This window comes from Pristiophorus japonicus, chromosome 15 (genome assembly GCF_044704955.1).
Source record: "Pristiophorus japonicus isolate sPriJap1 chromosome 15, sPriJap1.hap1, whole genome shotgun sequence".
Taxonomy (NCBI): Eukaryota; Metazoa; Chordata; class Chondrichthyes; family Pristiophoridae; genus Pristiophorus; species Pristiophorus japonicus.
The window spans coordinates 164,686,912-164,712,319 of record NC_091991.1 but is presented as its reverse complement, the minus strand read 5'-3'; the positions used below and the strand labels follow the sequence as shown (position 1 = coordinate 164,712,319).

Below are 25,408 nucleotides of genomic sequence, written 5' to 3'. Positions count from 1 at the left end.
GGTCTTGCACCACCTTGCAACTGAACTGACAGCAGAAAGAAAGACTTGCATTTATATAGCGTCTGACCACCAGACGTCTCAAAGGGTTTTTACAGCCAATGAAGTATTTTTGGAGTGTAGTCACTGTTGTAATGTGGGAAACGCAGCAGCCAATTTGTGCACAGCAAGCTCCCACAAACAGCAATGTAATAATTACCAGATAATCTGTTTTTTTGTTACGTTGATTGAGGGATAAATATTGGCCAGGACACCGGGGATAACTCCCCTGCTCGCCTTCGAAATAGTGCGCTAATACGTCCACTTGAGAGAGCAGACAGAGCCTCGGTTTAACTTCTCATCCGAAAGACGGCACCTCCGACAGTGCAGCGATCACTCATGTCAGCTTAGATTTTTCGTGCTCAAGTCCCTGGAGTGGGACTTGAACCCACAACCTTCTGACTCAGAGGCGAGTGTGTTACCCACTCAGCCACGGCTGAACTGACTGCATTGGTGACATAAGACCATGCAGAGGTTTCTGGTAATTGCTGCCCTGGGCTGCATAGAAGCAAAATGACGCAAACGGTCTTCGGAAAAAAAATATTCCTGCTTGACGTCACAAAACCACGACTACTTTGATTAATCTCATCATCCCGAACGTTCTTTTCTCCTTTCGTGTTTCACCTCGGATTTTCAAAAGTATCAGTGTTCATTGAAACTCTCCTTTACTCTTGGCCAGTAAAATTAGGGAAAATCCTAAGATGTTCTATAAATATATTAGGAATAAGAGGATAACTAAAGAAAGGGTAGGGCCTGTTAGAGACCATGAGGGCAAACTTTGTGTGGAGGTGGAAGATGTGGGGAGGGTTTTTAACGAATATTTTGCATCTGTTTTCACAAAAGAAAAGGGTAATGCAGATACTGCTAGCGAGGAGGAGTGTGATATTCTGGATGAAATAAATATAGTGAGAGAGGAAGTATTAAGGGGTTGAGCAGCTTTGAAAGTAGATAAGTCCCCAGGCCCGGAAGAAATGCATCCCAGGCTGTTGAGCGAAGTAAAAGAGGAAATAGCAGAGGCCTTGACCATCATTTTCCCAGTCCTCTTTGGATCTGGGCATGGTGCCGGAGGATTGGAGAACTGCTAATGTAGTACCCTTGTTTAAGAAGGGAGAACGGATAGGCTGAGTAATTACAGGCCTGTCAGCCTAACCTCAGTGGTGGGAAAATTATTGGGAAAAATCCTGAAAGACAGGATAAATCTGCATTTGGAAAGGCAAGGATAAATTAGGGACACTCAGCACGGATTTGTTAAGGGAAGATCGTTCTGACTAACCTGATTGAATTTTTTGAGGAGGTAACCGAGAGGGTCGATGAGGGTAGTGCGTACGATGTAGTATGTATGGCCTTGAGCGAAGCTTTTGATAAGCTCCCACGTGGTAGACTGGTCATGAAGGTTAAAGCCCATGGGATACAGGGAAAAGTGTCAAGTTGGATCCAAAGTTGGCTTGGAGGTAGGAAGCAAAGGGTAATGATTGATGGATGTTTTAGTGACTGGAAGGATGTTTCCAGTGGGGTACCGCAGGGTTCAGTACTGGGACCCTTGCTTTTTCTGGTATATATCAACAATTTAGATTTGAATATAGTGAGTATGATTAAGAAATTTGCAGGTGACACTAAAATTGGCTGTGTGGTTGATAATGAAGAGGAAAGTCATGGGCTGCAGGAGGGTATGAATCTACTGGTCAGGTGGGCAGAGCAGTGGCAAATGGAATTTAATTCAGAGAAGTGTGAAGTGATGCACTTTGGGAGGACTAATAAGGAAAGGGTATACACATTAAGCGGTAGGCCACTTAATAGTGTAGATGAACAAAGGGACCTTGGAGTGCTTGTCCACAGATCCCTGAAAGTAGCAGGCCAGGTGGATAAGAAGGCATACGGAATGATTTCCTTTATTGGCCGAGGCATAGAATATAAGAGCAAGGAGGTTATGCTTAAATTGCATAATACTTTGGTTAGGCCACAACTGGAGTATTGCGTGCAGTTCTGGGCGCCATATTATAGGAAGGAAGTGATTGCACTAGAGCGGGTGCAGAGGAGATTTACTAGGATGCTGCCTGGAATGGAGAATCTTAGTTATGAGGACAGATTGGATAGGCTGGGTTTGTTCTCATTGGAACAGAGGAGATTGAGAGGAGACCTCATTGAGGTGTACAAAATATTGAGGGGCCTGGACATAGTGGATAGTAAGGGTCTATTTCCATTGGTGGAGGGGTCTATTATGAGGGGGCATAGTTTTAAGGTGGTTGGTGGAAGGTTTAGAGGGAATTTGAGGGGGGGGGCTTCTTTATGCAGAGGGTTGTGGGGATCTGGAACTCGCTGCCTGGAAGAGTGGTGGATGCAGAAACCCTCACCACTTTTAAGAGATGGTTGGATGAGCACTTGGAGTGCAGTAACCTGCAGGGTTATGGACCTAGAGCTGGTAATTGAGATTAGACTGGATGACCTTTTGTTGGATGGCACAGATATAATGGTAAGTACTGCAGGGATTGGATACGTCCAGGGTGATCTGGACTAGTTTCGATCGCCTGGATGGGTTGGAGAGGAATTTTCCCAGATTTTTTTCTCCCTAAATTGGCCTGGGTTTTTATCTGTTTTTTGCCTCTCCCAGGAGATCACACGGCTCCGGCTGGGGTGGAGTGTAGAATGTTTTAGAATAAGGGATGTCGCAGTTGTGGTGAGGCGGACTGGTTGGGCTGGGTGCTCTTTGCCTTGCCGTCATTGCTCATAGGTTTATATGTAACCTTTAGGGCTGCTGACCAAGGGCCGTGTGGCTCTTTGTCGACCGGCGCGGACACAATGGGCTGAAATGGCCTCCTGCGCTGTAAATTTCTATGTTTCTATTATTTCAGCTGTCTGGAGTAACCCCCAATGTCAATGTGTACAGCACCCTGATCAACAATGCAGCAAAGCAGCTGGACTACGTGTACCTCACTGATATCCTGCAAGACATGGCGAAAAATCAAGTTCCGCCCAACGAGGTCGTTCTTAGGCAATTGGAATTTGTGGTCAAGTACCCTCCAAAATTTGACAGGGTAGGTGATGAGCATTCATCTCTTTTTTTTTTAAAAAGAGAGGGGTTTTTTTTGAAGCACGCACTATTGCTAAACCAAGAGAAATGAGCTGGGTATCAGCCCACACCACAACCATCTCCCACGCCAAACCACTCTACAGCCAGTCACTGAGGGATGTGACAGCAGCCGGGGTTAATAGCTCAGACTTTCTCTCATTCCCTCTGGCACGACGGCTAACTAGAAACTGGCTGTATGTGGGATTGTGCACCATGGCCAACACAGTGAGTTTATACTACGAAAAGGGGGACAGAGTAGTGTAATGGGCATATGCTGAAATCATATTTCCAGTGGTTTTTGTTCTGCCTTCGGTAGCACTGCCGCTGTGTTTTAATTTGTGCAGTGCTTCAGGCGGCAAGCGTAGGTTGAAGACAGAACTGGAAGGTAAAGGTGACAAACTAAAGACCTGCATTTATACAGCACCTGTCACATTGAAATGTGTCTCAGTGCATCACACAATGAACTGCTTCTGAGGTGCCTTAGTGTACATGGGAAACTATAGCATCATCCCATAAAGCAGAGTCAAAATGTACCTTGACCGAGAGCTTGGTTGTATCGATTCAGAGAGGAATGTTGGCCAGCATCGAGCGAACTCTCTGCTCTAGTACAGTGGGATATTTAAAGTCCCACCGGAGCAGGCAGACAGGACCTTGTTTAACATCTCATCCAATCAACACGGGCTTTAGGGGAAAAACTCAGCAAAAGTGATATATGGGAATACACCGAACAGTTAAATAACAAAAGGAACATTTGGGAACATGTTCAAGATTGTAACTGACTCGTTAAGAGTCTGGAAGGCTTTGTAAGTCGTGTAAGGAGATGGATTTGCCTACACGAGCCTCGTTATTTTTCTGTAACCCACGACTATAGTTGATTATTTATTTTAGCTACATTATTAGTTATTAAAAGTGTAAGGGACAGTAATGGGCCAAACCCATGTGACATCAGTATTATTTCAAGGGCTAAATTACCCATTGCATCCAACTACAACGGTGATAGTGGCTTTTTCCAACTATGTTGGCTTTCACTTGTTACATGAACTATATGTGATAGGAGGTTATTAGTATAGTATCCTTTATAGTGCAGTTTTACAAATCTTGATAAAGGAATACCAATGCTCATAATCTGGTTTGCCTTCCTGTTTATCCAGTACAAGTCAAAGAATACCTATCTGGAAAAGATAGATGGCTTCCGCGGGTATTACTATCGCTGGTTAAACTTCATGCCTGCAGTGGAGACACCGCATCCGTGGGAAAAGTACAGCGTTAAGAGTCGTGTCCCACCAAGAGGATTAACCCACACGGAAACATCGGAACTGGGGGAAAAAAAGCATGAAATGGAAGATTGCTAGTGTAACTGAACCATGAAAGTGTCAACTTTCAGCCCTTCATATCCACTGAATTCATTCACTGGTGCAGACCCTGTATACTGTAGTCCTGGGTGTTGGTGGAGCTGTGCACCAGATAGTATTTAAAGGAAAGTCAATTCTGTAAATACACTCAAATAAGTCATTGACGACTTAATTTACTATATTTGTGCAATGGAATAAAGACCTCAATAGAAGAGAAAATGTCCTTTAAACGCTAACTAGGAGCAATGGCGATGCCCAGGGCTGTTTAACAGTAATTCCTATCCTCAGCTATGCCATTGTGGCAAGAAGCTTCAACGGCTGAAAGGGTTGGAGGCAGTCCTGCCTGAGAATCATGCTAGAAAACAAACTTTTTTTGATCTTAAACCTCATTGGTTCTCTGTATGCAGAGTGTACTCTACAATTTATCTATGTCAGGGATATCTTGGCTTTTTTCTCTCTAGGTCATATGGGTGTGTACCATGCAGCCACCAGTGCCATTTCTAAAGTTAAATCCCTTTCCAACCTCACACCATTTAACCAGGCCAAAGCAGCAGCTAAGAATCAAAAGAACATATAGGACTGAGTTTCCATTTACTCCCAGTGCCACGTGCCAGTGAGTATAGAAGCAGTTAGATAAGACAGGTTAACACCTGCCTGGAAAAATGGTGCAGGAGGGCTTCAGATTCCTGGAGCATTGAGACCTGTACATGATGGGCGGGTTGCACCGCAACAGGGCTGTCCTTGCTGGGAGGTTAATTAGTGTTGTGAAGGGGGGTTTAAAACTAATTTGGCTGGGGGAGGGGCACCAGGATAAAGCATTAGAGAGGAGATACAAGGTGCGCAAAGGCCTGGGAGAGACAAACAGCATTAGAATAAATAGTTCAAAAATAGGGGTCAGACCTGGGCTAAGATGGGTTTGGGATGCATGTGTGTAAATGCACGGAGCGTGGTAAATAAATTTGGTGATCTGCAGACCCATGTAGCCACATGCGATTATGATGTAATAACAGAGACCTGGCTCAAATAAGGGGAGGAATGGGCACTTAATATTGCTGGCTACAGTATATTCAGAAAAGATAGGGAAGGGAAAGAGGGGAAGGCAGTATTGATCAAAGATACTGTTATAGCACTAGAAAGGGATGATGTACTTGGAAGTTTAAAGATCTATTCGATTAGATTTAGGAACAGAGGAACTATTACACTGCTGGGTGTATAGTACATGCCACCAAATAGTGGAATGGAGATAGGAGAGCAAATTGCAGAAAGATGCAAGAACTACTGATATTGGGAGACTTAAATTTTCCTAATATAGACTGGGAAAATAGTGTAACAGGCTCAAAGAGGGAGAGGTAGTAGAGAGATCGGATAAAAAGGTACTGAAAAGGTGGACAGCGTTCAAAGTAAAAAAAGTCACCTGGTACTGGAAGTGGAATCATTTGCAGGGCTGAGGAAAGAATAGGGGAGTGGGACTAATTGTATAGCTCTTTCAAAGAGCTGTCACAGGCATGATGTGCCAAATGGCTTCCTGGGCGGTATCATTCTATGATTGCCAGATCTCGGAGACTGCAGTCTGGACATTCCTGATCTAGGGAGTACTGAACTTCGGTTTCCAGAGTTCAAATGTTGCGAGAGAAAGTGTGCATGAGGAATGATTGCCTAGTTGCCTAGACTTGAAGCAATGGTCTCACCACAAGATAAAATCCAGTACTCAATTAAAGGGAAAGATAGATCATCTTTCAGAAACCATCTAAGTCTATCCTCTTTAATTGAGTACCAGATCTAAGCTTAGGGATATAATTGTTCTGCATAAAAGGCACTAAATAAACATTGGTCATGGAGAAGTCTTTAAAATATATAACTATAGGGAGCAGTGACACACAGTAAAGGGTTTACTTGGCATTGCTGACAGTGCCGACTATTTCAAGCAACAAAAAACACAAGACCCATTTCCATCTGTGTCATGGGATTGATTTGGAAATTCCAACTCTTAAATGTATTCGCTTTTTACAGGAAGCTCATGAAACAAAGGCAGGGACATGAACAAAAACTTTATTTCACAATAACCTTCAATACAGATCAATAAGCAGTTACAAAGATACTGAAATATGCAGATTCAGAGGACTGTCAAGAGTAGTTATTGAATAGGATGGTCTTCCATTTTATTTAATTATAGATGTGATTGGTTTGACAGATCTAACCAGCCCAAAGTGACCATGGTCATCTCTTAATGGCAGTCTGTGGGGCAAGTGACTTTACTGCTGCCAAACTTAAGTTACATGTGGCAAGTATAGTTGTCACATTGCACCAAGTCAAATTGCCACACTTTTACAAGAAGGTGCTTCAGAGTGAGAATAGTTGCCATCCAGATCAATCTATTTGTGATGGTGGTACTTTATAAAGACTACATCTGGTGTTTGCAAGTTTTGGTTTTACAACAAAGCTTTACTTCACTACCCCATTCCAAAAAACAAAGCTGGTTAGAAGAAAGCTACAGCATATACAGTACATCTTTTAATTGTGGTCCAAACTTGATTAAAAATAAAATTGATGCATAAACAAAAACTTCCTTCGTCCAAAAAAGAAAAATTCAACCAGAGCAGCCTCTACATCCACAGTGTGTGCACTCAATAATCCGCCCCTGTGAGAAAGAAAGAAATTAAAATGATTATAAAGCAATCTCAAACTGAATACTGGTGATCATAAGAATTCTAAACTGTTTACACATTCATCAATGGAGTCCCCAAGGATCTCTCCTTGGCCCCTCCTCGTCCCTCTTGACATACTACCCCTTGGTGACATCATCTGAAGACATGGGATCAGCTTCCACATGTATGCTAACACCCAGCTTTACTGGCTTGGTTAGACTGCTTGTCCAACACCCGGTCCTGGATGAGTAATCATTTCTCACAGTTAAACGTTAGCAAGACCAAAATCATTCTCTTCAGACCCCGCCACAAACTCCGTACCCTCGCCTGATTCCACCCTCTCCCCGGCCAATGTCGGAGATTGAAGCACACTCTCCGCGACTTACACATCCTATTTAACGACAACCTGAATTCTTCCCCCATAAAAACCACCTACTTCCACCTCAGTTTCATTGCCCAACTCCACCACACCTTAGCCCATGTGCTGCTGAAACTCTCATCCATGCCTTTGTTACCTTCAACCTTCCAGAAATTTCAACTCAGTCTATCCTACACCAAGTCCTGCTCAATCACCACCCCTGTCCTTGCTGACCTACACTGGCTCCCAATCCCTCCAATGCTTCAAACTTAAAATCCTCATCCGTGTGTTTAAATCTCTTCCTGACCGTGCCTATTCCTATCTCTGTAACCTTCTCCTCCAGCCCTACAACCTGCCAAGAACACTGCGTTCCTCTGACCTCGTGTGTTTCCTCCACTCCCTTTGTCCCAATATCTTTGTTGGCTTGATCTCATTCTTTGTCTGATTATGCTTGTGACATTTTTTCTACATTAAATGCGCTACATAAATGCAAGAGATCATATACAAGAATTATGGAGATTTATCTTTTAAACAAATCTAGTTGAAGTGGGGTCCTCAGTACAACTTTCAAACAACAATGGTATTTCTGTCCCAGATTTATGACATAAATCGGATTTATCTAACCGTCCCGAGGTTTCCGGATTTTGGACGTCACACCTGTATAAGCAAATCTGCATGGAGGCATTTACTAATCCCACTTGGTAATTGATTCCTGGGAGGCACACAACTCCATCTGATCTTGAATGTCAGGTTGTTGTAAACGAAAGAACTTGCATTTAAAATCACATTCACAACCTCAAGACATTCCAAACCACTTCACAGTTAATCAATTATTACTGAAGTGTAATTATAGTTTTGCAAGCAAATTTAAAAATTCTGGATCAAATATTAACTGGTCACAAACAAGTGAAAGTTTAAGTTTAAAAGGAGTGAGTATTTTACAGTGGACTATTTCAACAAATAGCTGTCAGACTAATATGCAACTTATGTTAATGGATTTAACTTGGGGGAGTCTGAACAGTTTTACTGTAGAGAGGAGACCTCAGTGTAGAGGGAGACTCACCACTTCAAGCTTGCTCTTGGGGACCCTGCAGATGCAATTTGTTCCAAAGTTGGTGTCTCGGGTCTGGATGCAGCGGAGACAGCACAGGTTCTCGTAGCCCTGCTTCTTCCACTTAGCGATGAGATTCTTGTCAGCATATCCTTCCCTTATGCAATAATCATACAGCTCTACAAAACAAGATCATGATGTTACTAAACCCGACACACACTTTATAAAATAAGTCCTCTTAATTATAGTGAAACATGGAGGGATCACATATTTATTAGCTCTTTAGAAAAATTAGACAAGTACAGCCATGCACTGCAAATAAGTTTGCCAAAACATACGTCCTGGACATAGGTAGGAATAAATGTCAAGCACATTACTCCCTCTTGCCAGGATGAAGCATTTAAACACCAGTCAAATGGCACTCCTCTGTGCAAACTGGTCAAAAACTGCCAACAAATACATGCAGGTCACGAGAGAGATCACACTGCCAGTGCTGGAATTACTGCAATATAGGCAGAGGGCAACATTCATCAGTTTCCTGTCTGGGATGCCGGAACTTCATTTCAGTTACAGTGCGCACAATTACAGGAACATTTGTTCCCTATTGCATACACTAATAGGGGGGGAAATGCCAGCAATTCCAACACCAATGCATAAATAACAGACCTGGGGAGGCACGCATCTTAGCTAACTTGACATATTGAACATTTTTCAATCAAAAACAGGGCTACTAGAAGGGAGGCATCTTCCGATAAAGGATTTAATTGCACCATGCAAAGGAGCTGTACACTTCAGTTAGTTACCAATCTGGAAGGCAAAGAGCTAGCAAGAGAACATAGAAAATAGGTGCAAAAGTAGGTCATTCGGCCCTTTGAGCCTGTACCACCATTCAATATGATCATGACTGATCATGCAACCTCAGTACCCCTTTCATGCTTTCCATAACTCCTGATCCCTTTAGCTGTAAGGGCCACATCTAACTCCCTTTTGAATATATCTAACGAACTGGCCTCAACAACTTTGTGGAAGAGAATTCCACAGGTTCACAATTCTCTGAGTGAAGAACTTTCTCCTGCATCTTTCAAATAGGTGTGGAAAAAAAAATTATAACACTTTTAAAATGTGGCACAGCAGCCTAGAGGTTATATCATCAAACCAGAGGGAAGTTGTGAAATTGAATTCAACAAATCTGGTCATTTGTGGGCTTGTACCAGAGAAAGCATCCAGATTGTTGTTAAAAACACAATTCGATTAGTTATTCGAACAAGAGGAAACCTGTTGGGGTAAAAGGAAGACTTCTCTCCCTCGAGGCGGACTACCTGATCGACACCTCGCCCTCTGTATAATGACCACAGAATCAAACAAACTAAACCTTCGGTTCAACTGGCTTCATTTCGAGCAAATGCAAGGGAAGTTCAATCGTGGAACCTTCAAAGTACAAGAGGTTTCAAGTACAATTTATACAGTTTTTGGAGGGGACTACCTCCTACAAAATCGATAGGTCTGCTGCCATCAGTGAAATTACATTGATTTGTCATCTCTCATCAGACTGGCTCTGAGTGGTACATGCAATTGTCCATCTCCCATCATATGTTAATTTTGTTTGTTCAGTGATGTGCACTTTGCCTTAGTCTATATGACGCCTGAAGTAACTGTTCCAAAATACTGGCTTTCTTATCTCTTCCTCAGAGATGTCTAATCAAAATTTAATGTATGTGCAACTGCTGACCTCTACTGTCTTGTTATGTATTACTAAGATTAAGGATGGTTCATAAACCATCAGGCTTAATTCGTTTAAAGTGTGCTATACCTACATAAGCAAGTGTTACAGACAATAGGCAATAATCCATACCGTAAAGTAGAGGAACTTCACAGATTCCTCTGACCTACCTAATACTGATAAGTTCACTACCTTCAGCATTATGTTGTGATCACCTATCGGTCTGCTCTTTGCCTGCTACAACACTATAATCCCTTACAAAACCCAACCATCATCCCCTCACCTTTAATGGCACGACTAGAGTCCCTGACTATCAACATTCTGGCAGGGTGGGGGGGGGTTTCTTCATTGTCCAGAAGCCTAACTGAACTAGTCAGATCATCACGACTACAACAGCAGGGTCTAGGCTGGGTAGTCTGCAACAGTGGATCACCTCCTGACCTCTCAAAGCCTTTCCACCACCTAAAAGCTCAAATCAGATGTGCGATGGCACACTCGCCTGAATGGATGCAGCAGGAATATCAAAAAGCAGGTCAGAGCACTTTGCTTGATCGATGCCACAGCTATTGGACTCAGCATCCATCCGTTCTACACTAGTGCACTGTGGCTGCGGTATGTACCATCTACAAGATGCAATGCAGCAACTCACCAAGGTTACCCCGACTGTACTTCCTTTCCCCGTGATCTCCACTACCAAGAAGGACAAAAGTATCAATGACGTGGGAACACCTCCCAAGTCACACACCATCCTGACGTGAACATACATCACCGTTCTATCATTACTGGCTCAATTTACTGCAAGTCCCTACTTTTTCTCTTTCTTTTGATGTGGGAGTCACTGGAAAGACTAGAATTTACTGCCCATCCCTAGCTGCCCTTGAGAAGGTGGCAGTGGGCCTTCTTGAACCGCTGCAGTCCACTTAGTGGTTGGGTAGGAAGTTCCAGGATTTTGACTCAGTGACGATGAAGGAACAGATTAGTATGTGGTGCTGTTCCCATGCATCTGCTGCCCAGATCCTTCAAGTGGTGGATGTCGCGGGTTTGGGAGTTGCTGCGGTGGGTCCTGTAGATAGTACACACTGCAGCCACGGTGCACCGGTGGTGGATGTTTAGCCTAGTGCCGATCAAACAGATTGCTTGGTCCTGGACGGTGCCGAGTTGCTTAAATGTTGCTGCAGCTACACCCATTCAAACAAGTATTCCATCACACTCCTGACTTGTTGGTGGAGGAAAGGCTTTGGGGAGTCGGGAGGTGAGCCACTCGCTGCAGAACAACCATTGTGGGAGCACCATCACCACAAGGACTGCAGAAGTTCAAGGTAAGGCTTGTCACCACCTCAGGGCAACAAGTGATGGACAATAAATGTAGCCTTGCCCACATCCCACAGATTGTTTTTAAAATGCTAAGATGTAAACAGCAAGTCTAGGAACGGGCGCAGGAAGTACACGCTTGGGCTGGAATGGGTTACCTGCCAGGGTGGGTGGGCCATGCTTAATGGACTCGTAAGAAATAGCAAGATGCTGCAAATAGAAGATTGTAGGGTTGGTATTCTGCAATGGATTCAAAAGTATCTTGTAATGTATTCTATATAGAAACTAATTTGAAGTACACGTTGATTTTCCTTCAATCAATTTAGTAGAATATTTATATCAGTGATTATGAACAAAGTATGAAGTAGACCCAATTGGATAATTTTGCTTTTAAAAAAAGACACAAAAATGGTTTCCTTGTTTAACAGGCAGTAGTTCTTAGATTCAACAGCGATTTTCCATTTAAGAACATCAAAATCATATACTGGTACAGTTAGGAAACATCGTAATACAAGCAAACAGAGCTGTAATTTTTAAACATACCTCTGCTGATTGCCTTTCTCTTATAGAATAGGTCAAATATGTAACGTGTTCGCTGGTGGTGGAGTCTGAAGATGGGCCACAGTGATTCTACTTTCCTCTTCCCTTCATGAGGCTCTGTCTCAGCTAAAAGAAAAAAACCCAAAGTTAATTTAGCAGAATCTCAAGTTAGAAGACGGAATGTTTAGCGTAGCCCTTGTTCCAATTAAATGCCTTCCTCATTAGAAAACAAATCTGATACATTGAACCTGTCTTTGGAGCGACTAATCAATTTATATTGTGATCATGCTGGCCAACAGGCAGACAGCATTTTCCTAGAGAATATCAAACAGATTCCCAATATAAATGCGGAAGAAAGGCAATTATTGTCCTGTCTTCCAGCAGCATTGCTGGACTTTGAACGGCCCACATGTAATCTCTCATACTCGTGGACAGGAACTTGAGGGGCAAAACACCGGAATTTTCCCTCTCAGATATCCTTCTGTTGTGATCACAAGTTCCCGGTTTGCTGTGGCACAGCTATTGTCCACTCTATGTTCCAGTGGTGGATGAATGAGCCAAAATTCGTTATCTGTATCTATTCAGTGGTTAGACTGATAATCTAATGTAACCCCACTTTTAAAAAAAGGAGGGAGAGAGAAAACGAGTAATTATAGACCGGTTAGCCTGACATCAGTAGTGGAGAAAATGTTGGAATCAATTATTAAAGATGAAATAGCAGCGCATTTGGAAAGCAGTGACAGGATCGGTCCAAGTCAGCATGGATTTATGAAAGGGAAATCATGCTTGACAAATCCTCTATAATTTTTTGAGGATGTAACTAGTAGAGTGGACAAGGGAGAACCAGTGGATGTGTATTTGGACTTTCAAAAGGCTTTTGACAAGGTCCCACGCAAAATTAAAGCACATGGTATTGGGGGTAATATACTGACGTGGATAGAGAACTGGTTGGCAGACAGGAAGCAGAGAATCCGGTTAAACGGGTCCTTTTCAGAATGGCAGGCAGTGACTAGTGGGGTGCCGCAGGGCTCAGTGCTGGGACCCCAGCTATTTACAATATACATCAATGATTTAGATGAAGGAATTGAGTGTAATATCTCCAAGTTTGCGGATGACACTAAGCTGGGTGGCGGGGTGAGCTGTGAGGAGGACGCCAAGAGGTGGCAGGGTGACTTGGACAGGTTAGTGAGTGGGCAAATGCATGGCAGATGCAGTATAATGTGGATAAATGTGAGGTTATCCACTTTGGGGGCAAAAACACAAAAGCAGATTATCTGAATGGCGGCAGATTAGGAAAAGGGGAGGTGCAACGAGACCTGGGTGTCATGGTACATCAGTCATTGAAAGTTGGCATGCAGGTACAGCAGGCAGTGAAGGCGGCAAATGGTATGTTGGCTTTCATAGCTAGGGGGAGAGAGTATAGGAGCAGGGAGGTCTTACTGCAGTTGTACAGCCTCTTGGTGAGGCCTCACCTGGAATATTGTGTTCAGTTTTGGTCTCCTAATCTGAGGAAGGACGTTCTTGCTATTGAGGAAGCGCAGCGAAGGTTCACCAGACTGATTCCCGGGATGGCAGGACTGACATATGAGGAGAGACTGGATCGACTGGGCCTGTATTCACTGGCATTTAGAAGGATGAGAGGGGATCTCATAGAAACATATAAATTCTGACGGGACTGGACAGGTTAGATGCTGGAAGAATGTTCCTGATGTTGGGGAAGTCCAGAACCAGGGGACACAGTCTAAGGATAAAGGGTAAGCCATTTAGGACTGAGATGAGGAGAAACTTCTTCACTCAGATAGTTGTTAACCTGTGGAATTCCCTACCGCAGAGAGTTGTTGATGCCAGTTCATTGGATATATCCAAGAGGGAGTTAGATATGGCCCTTATGGGCTAAAGGGATCAAGGGGTATGGAGAGAAAGCAGGAAAGGGGTACTGAGGTGAATGATCAGCCATGATCTTATTGAATGGTGGTGCAGGCTCGAAGGGCCTACTCCTGCACCTATTTTCTATGTTTCTATCACACTGCTGATGACGTTGCACTGACTGTATGTGAACAGGGCCATTATAGTACCTGCCTCCATTTTAATGAGGTATATTTTTCTTCATAGTACCTTTGCTTCCCCATCTTACACATGTAAACTTGCTCGAGGACAGGTAGGCAAGCTGTTTCCAGCAAACTTCCAGTATTACTTGATCATTAACCAGATCTAGAAGGCCATTTTGAACCGTCGCCGAAGCCCTTCAGCGATCTCCTCTCAGCCTTGATGACCGATGTCGAAATGCTTGGAAGAACTGTGACATACGGAATGGATTCCTTATAGGAGGACCCCACAGTACAACCTGAAGGATCAAACCTTCCTCACAAACAGTGGACAACCATCAACTGGCTCAGAACCGGTCATAGTCGATGCTGCCACCTTCTCCATAGATGGAAGATTAAAGTATCCCCATCATGTCACCGTGAAGCTCCTAATTAGACTCTGGAGCATATCACTGAGCACTGCCTTCAGGGGAAATTCGCAGGAAGCCTACAAGATATCCACGCTGTTACACTGGAAGCTTTGGTCTGGATATCCAACTTGGATATTGACGTGTGATTTATTTTGCTACTACCACACGATTGGAGCGCAGGCAGGTACAGCAGGAGCGGCAAGGTCGGGGCGAAGAAGCGGCGAGAGACTGTAGAGGGATGTGATTGGGGCCCAGAAGAGGCGTGGGCCCTGGGGCAGCACGGGCCAGCCCACACTGCAATGTGTGTGTGCACTAGGTCCATGCAGCAGAGCTGGTCTCCAGTCGTCTTGGCTACTCCTTGCCACTGGACCAAGACCTAGCTCGGTCAAGCCCGTGTGGGCTGGTGCGCAATGGCCACCCCACATTAAAAATATCCACACACAGGCATCTTCCACCCTTCAACATGTAGTTCGGGAATCTGGAATATTAGGTCCTTCATTGAAACACCTGTGAACTCATCCCTTTTTGGCGTGGAACAAGTCATTCTTGTTTCGAGGGACTGCCTATGATGATGATGACCACACGAAGCAAGATTAACTACAAGGCAGTGTTCCAGGACTCTATGGTCTCCCATTTCACCCAGCTCTACCTCTCATCTGGACGCTACAGATGAGACCAGAGGAATTCTACTCCAGTCTCGAACAAGCCATGTCCCGAGTCCCAACGAAACGTATAAGATTATGAGGGGGCTTGACAGGGTGGATACAGAGAAGATGTTTCCACTGATGGGGGAAGACTAGAACTAGAGGACATGATCTTAGAATAAGGGGCCACCCATTTAAAACAAAGATGAGGAGGAATTCGAGGGTTGTAAATCTGTAGAATTTGCTGTCTCAGAGCTGTGGAAGCTGGGTCATTGAATAAATTTAAGACAGAAATAGAGAGTTTCTTGAACGATAAGGGGTTTATGGGGAGCGAGCGAGGAGGTGGAGCTGATTCCATGATCAGATCGGCCATGATCTGGTTGAATGGTGGAGCAGGCTCGAGGGGCCGTATGGCATACTCTTGTTCCAATTTCTTACGTTCTTATGTTCTAAGCTGATCCTTCTTGGCGATTTTAATGCCAGAGTCGGAAAGGACACAGACCTCTGGGGAGGTGTGATCGGCAGAGAGGGGTACGGAAACCCAACTCCAGTGGTACCCTTCTCCTGACAAAATGCTGAGAACATGGCCTGGTCATCACCAACACTTTGTTCCGCCAGAGAGACAAGTACAAGGCATCATGGCAGCATCCTCTCTCCAACCACTGGCATCTGCTCGACTAAGTCATCGTTCGCGCGAGAGACCGCAAGGACGTGCACATCACACGCGCCATGACAAGAGATGACGACTGCTGGATGGACCACTGCCTAATCCGCTTTGTCATTATAGCCCCGAAACAGCGACAGCAACAGAAACAATGCCGCAGGAAAGTCAACGCAGAGGCACTCAAAGACCCTGATAAGAAAGCCCTATTCAGCCAGCGCCTCAGTGCCAACCCTCAATGACCCTGAGACGCAGAGTGCCCACAGCACCTGGTCTGCTCTCAAGGCCTACATAATCAGCACCTGCGAGGAGACGCTCGATCACTTGACCAGGAAACACCAAGACTGGTTTGACGAGAACGACCAGGAAATCCAGGAGCTAATTATCCGCAAGCGCAAGGCATTTCTGAATTTAAAACAGCAACCCAACACGAGAACAAGGAAGCAGCTCTACAGACGGCTGAAGGCCGAGGTCCAACAAAAAACCCGCGACCTAAAAAAAACAGATGGTGGGTAGAGAAAGCACAGGAGATCCAGCAGTTAGCCAACAACCACCACATGCGAGGATTCTTCAGCGCAGTCAAGACCATCTACGGCCCAAGCACCAAAGGCCCTATCTCACTGCTGGCCAAGAACGGTGAGGTACTCATCAAGGACAGAGAGGCAGTCAGTGCCCATTGGAAGGAGCATTTCGAAGATTTCCTTAACCGAGATTCTGTCTTCGACGCAAGTGTCCTCGACTCCATCCCGCAACATGCTACCCGCCACCATCTCAGCACAACCCCATCCCGGCACGAGGTAGAAAAGGCCATCCTACAGCTGAAGAATAACAAGGCAACAGGAGATGATGGAATTCCCGCCAAAACACTAAATAGTGCAGAAACACTACTGGCACAAATAAATGACCTCATTTCTCTTATCTGGAAGGAGAAGAGCATGCCAGGAGATCTCAGGGACTCAGTAATCGTGACCATCTTCAAAAAAAGGGACAAGTCCGACTGCGGTAACTACAGAGGAATCTCCCTGCTGTCAGCTACAGGGAAAGTCATCGCAAGAATCCTCCTCAATCGTCGTCTCCCTGTGGCTGCAGAGCTCCTCCCAGAGTCACAATTCCGGCTAAGGCGTACAACAGACATGATCTTCACCACGTGACAACTACAAGAGAAATGCATTGAACAGCACCAACCACTGGGACCTCACAATGGCCTTTGACACTGTCAACCGTGAGGGATTATGGAGTGCCCTCCTCTGTTTCGGCTGCCCTCAAAAGTTTGTCACCATCCTACATCTGCTCCACGATTTCATGCAAGCTGTGATCCTGACCAATGGATCCACCAGATCCAATCCACGTCCGGACCGGGGTCAAGCAAGGCTGAGTCATCGCACCAATGCTCTTTTCGATCTTTCTTCCTGTAATGCTTCATCTCACCCATAGCAAGCTCCCCGCTGGAATGGAGCTAAATTACAGAACAAATGGGAATTTGTTCAACCTCCGCTGCCTCCAGGCCAGATCCAAGGTCGTCCCATCCTCTGTCATTGAACTACAGTACACAGACGACGCTTGCATCTGCGCACACTCGGAGGCTGAACTCCCAAGCCATCGACAACATCTTCACCAAGGCGTACGATAGCATGGGCTTTACACTAAACATCCATAAGACAAAGGTCCTCTACCAACCTGACCCGCCACACAGCACTGCCCACCCCCCCCCCCCCCCTGCATTATCAAAATCCACGACGTAACCTGACATTGTGGACCATTTTCCATACATCGGGAGCATCCCGTCAGCAAGAGCAGACATTAACGACGAAGTTCAACAACGCCTTCAGGGCGCCAGCGCAGCCTTCGGTCGCATGAGGAAGTGTGTTTGAAGACCAGGACCTCAAATCCGGCACCAAGCTTTTGGTCTACAGGGCTGTAGTGATATCCACCCTCCTATATGGCTCAGAGATGTGGACTATATACAGCAGACACCTAAAAAGCACTGGAGAAGTACCACCAGCACCGCCCTCTGCAAGTTCCTGCTAATCCATTGGCAGGATAGGCACACCAATGTGAGTGTTCTCGCTCAGACCAACATCGAAGCATTGACCACGCTCGATCAGCTCCGTTGGGTGGGCCACATCGTCCACATGCCCGGCACGAGACTCCCAAAGCAAGCGCTCTAAGCGGAGCTTCGACACGGCAAGTGAGTCCCAAGTGGGAAGAGGAAACGCTTCAAGGACACCCTCAAAGCCTCCTTGATAAAGTGCAACATCCCCACCGACACCTGGGAATCTCCGGCCCAGGACCGCCCAAAATGGAGGCAGAGCATCCAGGAGGGCGCTGAGCAACTCGAGTCCCATCGGAGAGAACAAGCAGAAATCAAGCGTAGACAACAGAAGGAGTGTGTGTCAACCCAGACTCCCCACCCACCCTTTCCTTCTACCACTGTCTGCCTCACCTGTGACAGAGACTGTAGGTCCCGCATTGGACTCCTCAGTCACCGGAGAACTTACTTTTAGAGTGAATAAGGGGATAAGGAGTTATGGGGAGCGGGCGGGGAAGTGGAACTCAGTCCATGATCAGATCAGCCATGATCGTATTGAATGGCGGAGCAGGCTCGAGGCGCCGTATGGTCTACTCCTGTTCCTATTTCTTATGTTATTATTATTCTGAGGGACTGTCTATGATGATGATGATGACCTCTCCACCATCTCTCAACCCCGCCATTGCCTTTGTTGTTGCCACAAACTCCATTCCCATCCCTATCTCTGGCTACTGTCTCAGGCTGAAACAGACGGTTCACAACTTCACTTCCTATTTGACCTGGAGCTGAGCTGCCAACTCCATATCCTCTCCATCACGACCGACTTCCACCTCCATAACAACGCCCATCTCTGCCGCTGCCCCTTTCAAGGGAAAAAAAAAGAGATCCAGTCTGTACATAAAAACAGAAAGCTCAGCAGGTCATCTTGTTCAGTCTGTATATCCTTTCCTGAAAGGTATAGCCCCATTCAGTGTCAGCTGTGCTTCAGTGGGTAACACCCTCACCTGAGTCAGAACATCGTGGGTTCGAGTCCCACTCCAGTGACTTGAGCACAGAAATCTAGGCTGACACTCCAGTGCAGTACTGAGAGAGTGCTGCACAGTCAGAGGGGCCATCTTTCAGATGACATCTGCTCCTTCACGTGGACGTAAAAGATCCCATGGCACTATTTGAAGAAAAGCAGGGGAGTTATCCCCAGTGTCCTGGCCAATATTTATCCCTCAATCAACATCACAAAAACAGATTATTTGGTCATTATCACATTGCTGTTTGTGGGAGTTTGCTGTGCGCAAATTGGCTGCTGCGTTGCCCACATTACAAGTGACTACATTCCAAAAGTACTGCATTGGCTGTAAAGCATTTTGGGACATCCGGTGGTTGTGAAAGGCACTATATGTCATGTATGTAACCACAATGTAACACCACTGTATTACTGTATACACTCAACCTAGATGCACACCTTGACCACAAGGGGTGAACTTGTGGGAGACACTCCTTACCTGATCACACAGGTATAAAAAGGGAGTTCCCACGCAGGGTCATCGTCTTTGGAGTCCTGTGAATAAAGAGTTATGGTCACAGAGTGACCTTGTCCCCAGAATGTGCCTCATGTGGTTTCATACTGTAGAGTAAGGACTTTACATTGGCGACAAGAAACGGGAATTCACGACCCTCGAGAATGGCCACCGGTAGCACAGAGAAACGGTACTGTGTTGGAGCAGACTGGAACGATTTTGTCGAGAGGCTTCAGCAAAGCTTCGTTACAAAAAAATGGTTGGGGGATGCAGCGGCCGACAAGCGAAGGGCTCATTTTTTGACCAGCTGCGGACCAAAGACTTACACGCTCATGAAGGACTTACTCGCACCCGAAAAGCCGGCAGACAAAACCTTTGAAGAACTTAGCAAATTGATCGGGGAGCACCTCAAACTGGCGATTAGCATACATATGGCCCGACACAGATTCTACACCCACCACGTCATGAAGGACAGAGCATACCGGACTTCGTAGCAGACTTCCCGCGTTTGGCCAGCCTCTAAGTTCACATACGCCTGCAGGGGGGAGATGCTAAGGGACTTCTTTATCGAGGGCATCGGTCATGCGGGAATTTTCTGCAAATTTATTGAGACCAAGGATCTGACCTTGGAAGCGGCGGCATTGATAGCTCAAACTTTCATGGCGGGGGAGGAAGAGAAGAAAATAATATACGCGCACAATTCTGCCTCTAACGCGGCGATGGATCAGGGAGTCAACATCATCAATGCAACTCAGAGCCCCGCAGGCAGGCAGGGGCAGTCCGACACTCCTCAGGCAGCAATAGACCCCAGAGTAGGACTTCAACAGAGACAATGGCAGGCTGAACGGTCATTCACGCCATCACAGTGGACAATGCGGCCCGGGATGTGGCCATTGACACCCACTAATAGGGTACTTAAGAGCAGTCAAAGGGACAGTCAGCGCGGAATGCCTGGCCATAGTCCCTTTGCCCCAACAATGGAAACTTTAACTCATGCTGGAGATGTGGGGGAAAACACTCAGCTAGATCTTGCAGATTTCAACAGTTTGTCTGCAGAAACTGCAATGAGGCAGGATGACTTTTGGGGCAAATCGATGGATGCCGAGGTTCAGCGGATCCATGTGGCGAATATTCACAGTTCATACACCAAAACGCCACCAATGATGATGAGGGTTTTATTAAACGGTATCCCAGTACACATGGAGCTGGACACTGGGGCCAGCCAGTCACTCATGGGCATTCAGCAATTTGAGAAGCTATGGCCACTTAAAGCCAGTAGACCCAAATTAACACATATTGAGACACAATTACGGACTTACACTAAAGAAATCATTCCAGTGCTGGGCAGTGCAATGTTGTCTGTCACACACAATGGGTTAGTGAATCGGCTGCCGCTCTGGATTGTCCCGAGCAATGGTCCCGCACTGTTGGGGAGGAGCTGGTTAGCCAAGATGAACTGGAAATAGGGGGATGTTCACGCAATGTCATCTGTGGAGCGAAGTTCGTGCTCACAAGTCCTACAACAATTCGATTCACTATTCCAACCTGGCGTCAACTTTCAAAGGCACTAAAGTAGTGATACACATCACCCCGGACGCCAGGCCAGTGCATCACAAAGCCAGAACGGTGCCGTATGTGATACGGGAAAAGATCGAGAGCGAATTGGACCGGCTGTTGAGAGAGGGCATCATCTCGCCTGTTGAATTCAGCGACTGGGCGAGCCCCATCGTTCCCGTTCTAAAAGCAGATGGCTGTGTCAGGATCTGTGGTGGCTACAAGGTCACCATCAATCAGGTGTCCCAAGATCAATACCCGCAACCGAGGGTGGAGGACCTGGCAGGTGGCAAGCTGTTCACCAAGTTGGACCTCACTTCAGCCTATATGACCCAGGAACTGGCCAACAAATCTAAACTACTGACTACCATCACCACGCACAAGGGACTGTTCGTTTATAACAGGTGCCCATTTGGCATTCGATCAGCGGCCGCGATTTTTCAATGAAACATGGAAAGCCTGCTTAAATCCATTCTTGGAACGATCGTATTCCAGGACGACATCCTCATCACGGGTCGAGACACCAAGGAACACCTCCACAACCTGGAGGAGGTGCTACGCCAACTGGACCGGGTAGGCCTGCAACTCAAGAAGTCTAAATATGTGTTCTTAGCTCCCGAGGTTGAGTTTCTGAGCAGGAGGGTTGCTGCAGATGGGATTCGGCCCACCGAATCCAAAACAGAGGCGATTCGATGAGCACCCAGGCCCTGCAAACATCGGAGTTACGTTCATTCCTGGGACTGTTGAACTATTTCGGGAACTTTCTGCCGAACTTGAGCACGTTGTTGGAGCCGCTACACGTGCTCCTGCGTAAAGGTTGCGATTGGTTTTGGGGGGACTTTCAGCAACGGGCTTTTGATCGGGCGCGAAACCTACTTTGATGAAACAAGTTGGTGACCCTGTACGACCCCTGTAAAAAATTGGTTCTGAGATGTGATGCATCGTCCTATGGGGTTGGGTGCGTGTTGCAGCAGGGCAATGCCGAGGGCCAACTACAACCTGTGGCTTATGCCTCCAGGTCGCGCTCTCAAGCAGAACGGGGATATGGGATGGTTGAGAAGGAAGCGCTTGCATGTGTCTATGGTGTAAAAAAAAATGCATTAGTACCTCTTTGGTAGGAAGTTTGAATTAGAGATGGACCACAAGCCATTAACATCCCTGTTGTCAGACAGCAAGGCTATCAATGCCAACACATCAGCTCGCATACAGCGATGGGCTCGCACGCTGGCTGCTTATGACTACTCCATCCAGCACCGGCCCGGCACTGAAAATTGCGCTGACGCGCTCAGCAGGCTTCCACTGGCCACCACCGAGGGGGCAGTGGAGCAAAGCGCCAAGATGGTCATGGCTGTCGATGCCTTTGACAGCGCAGGCTCCCCCATCACAGCCCGCCAGATCAAAATCTGGACAAACAGAGATCCCCTCCTATCCCTGATTAAGAAATGTGTCTTGACTGGGGATTGGGCGCCCGCACACGGAGCATGTCCTGAGGAGGTCAAACCGTTCCACAGACGGATGGATGGATGAGCTCTCCATCCAAGCCGACTGCCTACTATGGAGCAGCCGGGTAGTTATGCCCCAGAAGGGCAGGGAGGCATTCATCAGGGTACTCCACAGCGAGCACCCAGGCATTGTGCTGATGAAGGCCATTGACCGGTCACAAGTTTGGTGGCCTGGAATTGAATCAGACCTGGAACACTGTGTTCGCAGGTGCACGACGTGTGCCCAGCTGGGTAATGCCTCAGGGAGGCCCCGTTCAGCCCGTGGCCCTGGTCCACCAGGCCATGGTCACGCATTCATGTTGACTACGCGGGCCCGCTCATGGGAAAGATGTTCCTTATTGTGGTAGATGCGTACTCGAAATGGATCGAGTGCATCATTCTGAATTCATGCACGTCATCCACCACCGTGGAAAGCCTACGTGCGATCTTTGCAACCTATGGCTTGCCGGACATCCTGGTTAGTGATAATGGCCCATGTTTCACAAACAACGAATTCCAAGAGTTTATGTTGGGCAATTGCATCAACCACATCAGGAATGCGCTGTTCAAGTGGCCTCCGATGGCCAGGCGGAACGTGCGGTCCAAATCATTAAGCAAGGTATGCTCAGGATTCAAGGATCCTCCCTACAATGCCGCCTACAGCGTCTCCTGCTGACCTATAGATCCTGACCACACTCGATCATGGGGGTCCCGCCCGCAGAGCTACTAATGAAACGGACACTCAAAACTCATTCACCCAGTTCTGACCGACATAGTTGAGGGCAAGCGCAAGTCACAAAACGAATACCATGACCGTAATTCGAGGGGGAGATGTATAGAAATAAATGATCCTATATTCGTCCTCAATCACGCCATGGGGCCCAAATGGCTTGAGGGCACTGTAATTGACAAAGAGGGGAATAGGGTCATCGTGGTAAAACTCAACAATGGTTAGATATGCCGTAAGCATCTGGACCAAGTAAAAAAAAAAGGTTCAGCATCGATATGGAGGAACCTGAAGAAGACCATGAGATGGATCTCACAATACCGCCATTCAACAAGCAATAAGAGCAATCAGAAGAATGCACAGTCCCTGCGGTCAGCCCGGAATCACTACAGGTGACAGACACTCATGTCAGTGTCCAACAACCAGAGCCCCAACTGCGGCGCTCCACGAGGGAGCGTAGACCACCTGAAAGACTAAACCTATGATCCCAATAAGACTTTGGGGGGGGGGGGGGGGGGGGAGGTGATGTCATGTATGTAACCACACTGTAACACCACTGTATACACTCAACCCTAGATGCACACCTTGACCACAAGGGGCGAATTTGTGAGAGACACTCCTTACCTGATCACACAGGTATAAAAAGGGAGGTCCCACGCAGGGTCATTGTCTTTGGAGTCCTGTGAATAAAGAGTTACGGTCACAGAGTGACCTTGTCCCTAGAATGTGCCTCGTGTGGTTTCATACTGGAGAGTAAGGACTTTACACTATATAAATGCAAGTCTGTGTTTCTTTTCCTCCCCTCCCCCTTTCCCTGCCTTTGCATTTGTTTAAAATCTGTTACATCTCTAACTTTTTCCAGTTCTGACGAAGGATCATCGACCTGAAACATTAACTCTATTTCTCGCTCCTCACATGCTGCCTGACCCGCTGAGCGCTTCCAGCATTTTCTGTTCCTTTTATAAACACATGGTGGTTCTGAACTGTATAAAACACTGGTTAGGCCACAGCTAGAGTACCTTGTGCATTTCTGGTCACCACATTACAGGAAGGATGTGATTGCACTAGAGAGGGTACAGAGGAAATTTACAAGGATATTGCCTGGACTGGAGAATTTTAGCGATGAGGAAAGATTGGATAGGCTGGGTTTGTTTTCCTTGGAACAGAGGAGGCTGAGGGGAGATGCATAAAATTAAGAGGGGCCTAGATAGAGTAGATAAGAACGGACCTATTTCCCATCTTTCGGGTCAGATGTTAAACCGAGGCCATCTCAAGTCGACGGAATAGATCCCATGGCACTATTTTGAAGAGCAGGGGAGTTATCCCCGGTGACCTGATCAATTTTTACCCCTCAAATCAACATTTAAAAAAAACAGATTATTTAATCATCACACTGCTGTTTGTGGGAGCTTGCTGTGTGCAAATTGGCTGCTGCGTTTCCCACATTACAACAGTGACTACACTCCAAAAGTGCTTCATTGGCCGTAAAACGCCTTGAGACGTCCGGCGGTTGTGAAAGGTGCTATATAAATCGCGCAGGCAGCGGAAGGAGCGTGCGGCAAACCTGTCCCACCCACCCCCTTCCCTCAACAACTATCTGTCCCACCTGTGACAGAGACTGTGGCTCTCGTATTGGACTGTTCAGCCACCTAGGGACTCATTTTAAGAGTGGAAGCAAGTCTTCCTCGATTCCGAGGGACTGCCTGTGATGATGATGTCTTTTTTAGCAAAGGGGTCAATAACCAGGGGGCCGGGGGGGGGGGAATAGATTTAAAGTAATGGGGAGGGTTAGAGGAGATATGAGGGGAAATGTTTTCACCCAGAGGGATGGTGGGGGTCTGGAACTCACTGCCTGAAAGGGTGGTAGAGGCAGAAACCCTCACCACATTTAAAAGGTACCTGGATGTGCACTTGAAGTGCCGTAACCTCCAGGGCTACGGACCAAGAGCTGGAAAGTGGGATTAGGCTGGACAGCTCTTGGTCGGCCGGCGAGGACACGGTGGGCCGAAATGGCCTCCTCCCGTGCTGTAAACATCCCTGCCATTGTGAGCTTTTGTTTGTGTGGCCGATGCCCGGGGGGGGGGGGGGACGACTCCCTCTCCCACTCACCCTCCCGCATCTTCTGGTCCAGCTCGTCCAGCGTGGGCTCGATCAGCTCCCAGCCGTCGGGCGGCGGTTTGCGGCTCCGCTTCACTTTCGGCATTTTCCTCAGCGCCACATCCGGGCACCGCCGGGCCGGCGCACAGATAGCGCGTCACCCGGG

At 46.7% G+C, this 25,408-nt stretch overlaps 2 protein-coding genes across 3 annotated transcripts in view; one reads left to right on the top strand and one right to left on the bottom strand.

Annotated features, from left to right (window-relative positions):
* Positions 1-7,866, top strand: part of ptcd1 (pentatricopeptide repeat domain 1) — a 27,893-nt gene extending 20,027 nt beyond the window's left edge. For both annotated transcript variants that reach the window (XM_070901258.1, XM_070901257.1), the window contains exons 8-9: positions 2,886-3,068; positions 4,255-7,866. In XM_070901258.1, coding sequence (XP_070757359.1) covers positions 2,886-3,068; positions 4,255-4,455 — 384 coding nt within the window. In that variant the 3' untranslated portion in view covers positions 4,456-7,866. The remainder of the gene's footprint in view (positions 1-2,885; positions 3,069-4,254) is intronic.
* bud31 (BUD31 homolog) lies at positions 6,484-25,408 on the bottom strand. The gene is made up of 4 exons (XM_070901259.1): positions 25,255-25,408; positions 12,084-12,206; positions 8,522-8,688; positions 6,484-7,093 (listed from the first exon to the last, which is right to left on the bottom strand). Exons 1-4 carry the CDS (start codon positions 25,346-25,348, stop codon positions 7,043-7,045), a joined length of 435 nt encoding a protein of 144 aa, XP_070757360.1. The 5' UTR covers positions 25,349-25,408; the 3' UTR covers positions 6,484-7,042.

Coding starts and splice junctions, on each gene's coding strand:
- bud31 (XM_070901259.1), bottom strand. CDS start 25,348: ATGCCGAAAGTGAAGCGGAGCCGCAAACCGCCGCCCGACGGCTGGGAG. Junction 8,689..12,083: donor GAGAAAGGCAATCAGCAGAG/GTATGTTTAAAA, acceptor CTTGTTTTGTAG/AGCTGTATGATTATTGCATA. Junction 7,094..8,521: donor CCAAGAGCAAGCTTGAAGTG/GTGAGTCTCCCT, acceptor TCTTTCTCACAG/GGGCGGATTATTGAGTGCAC.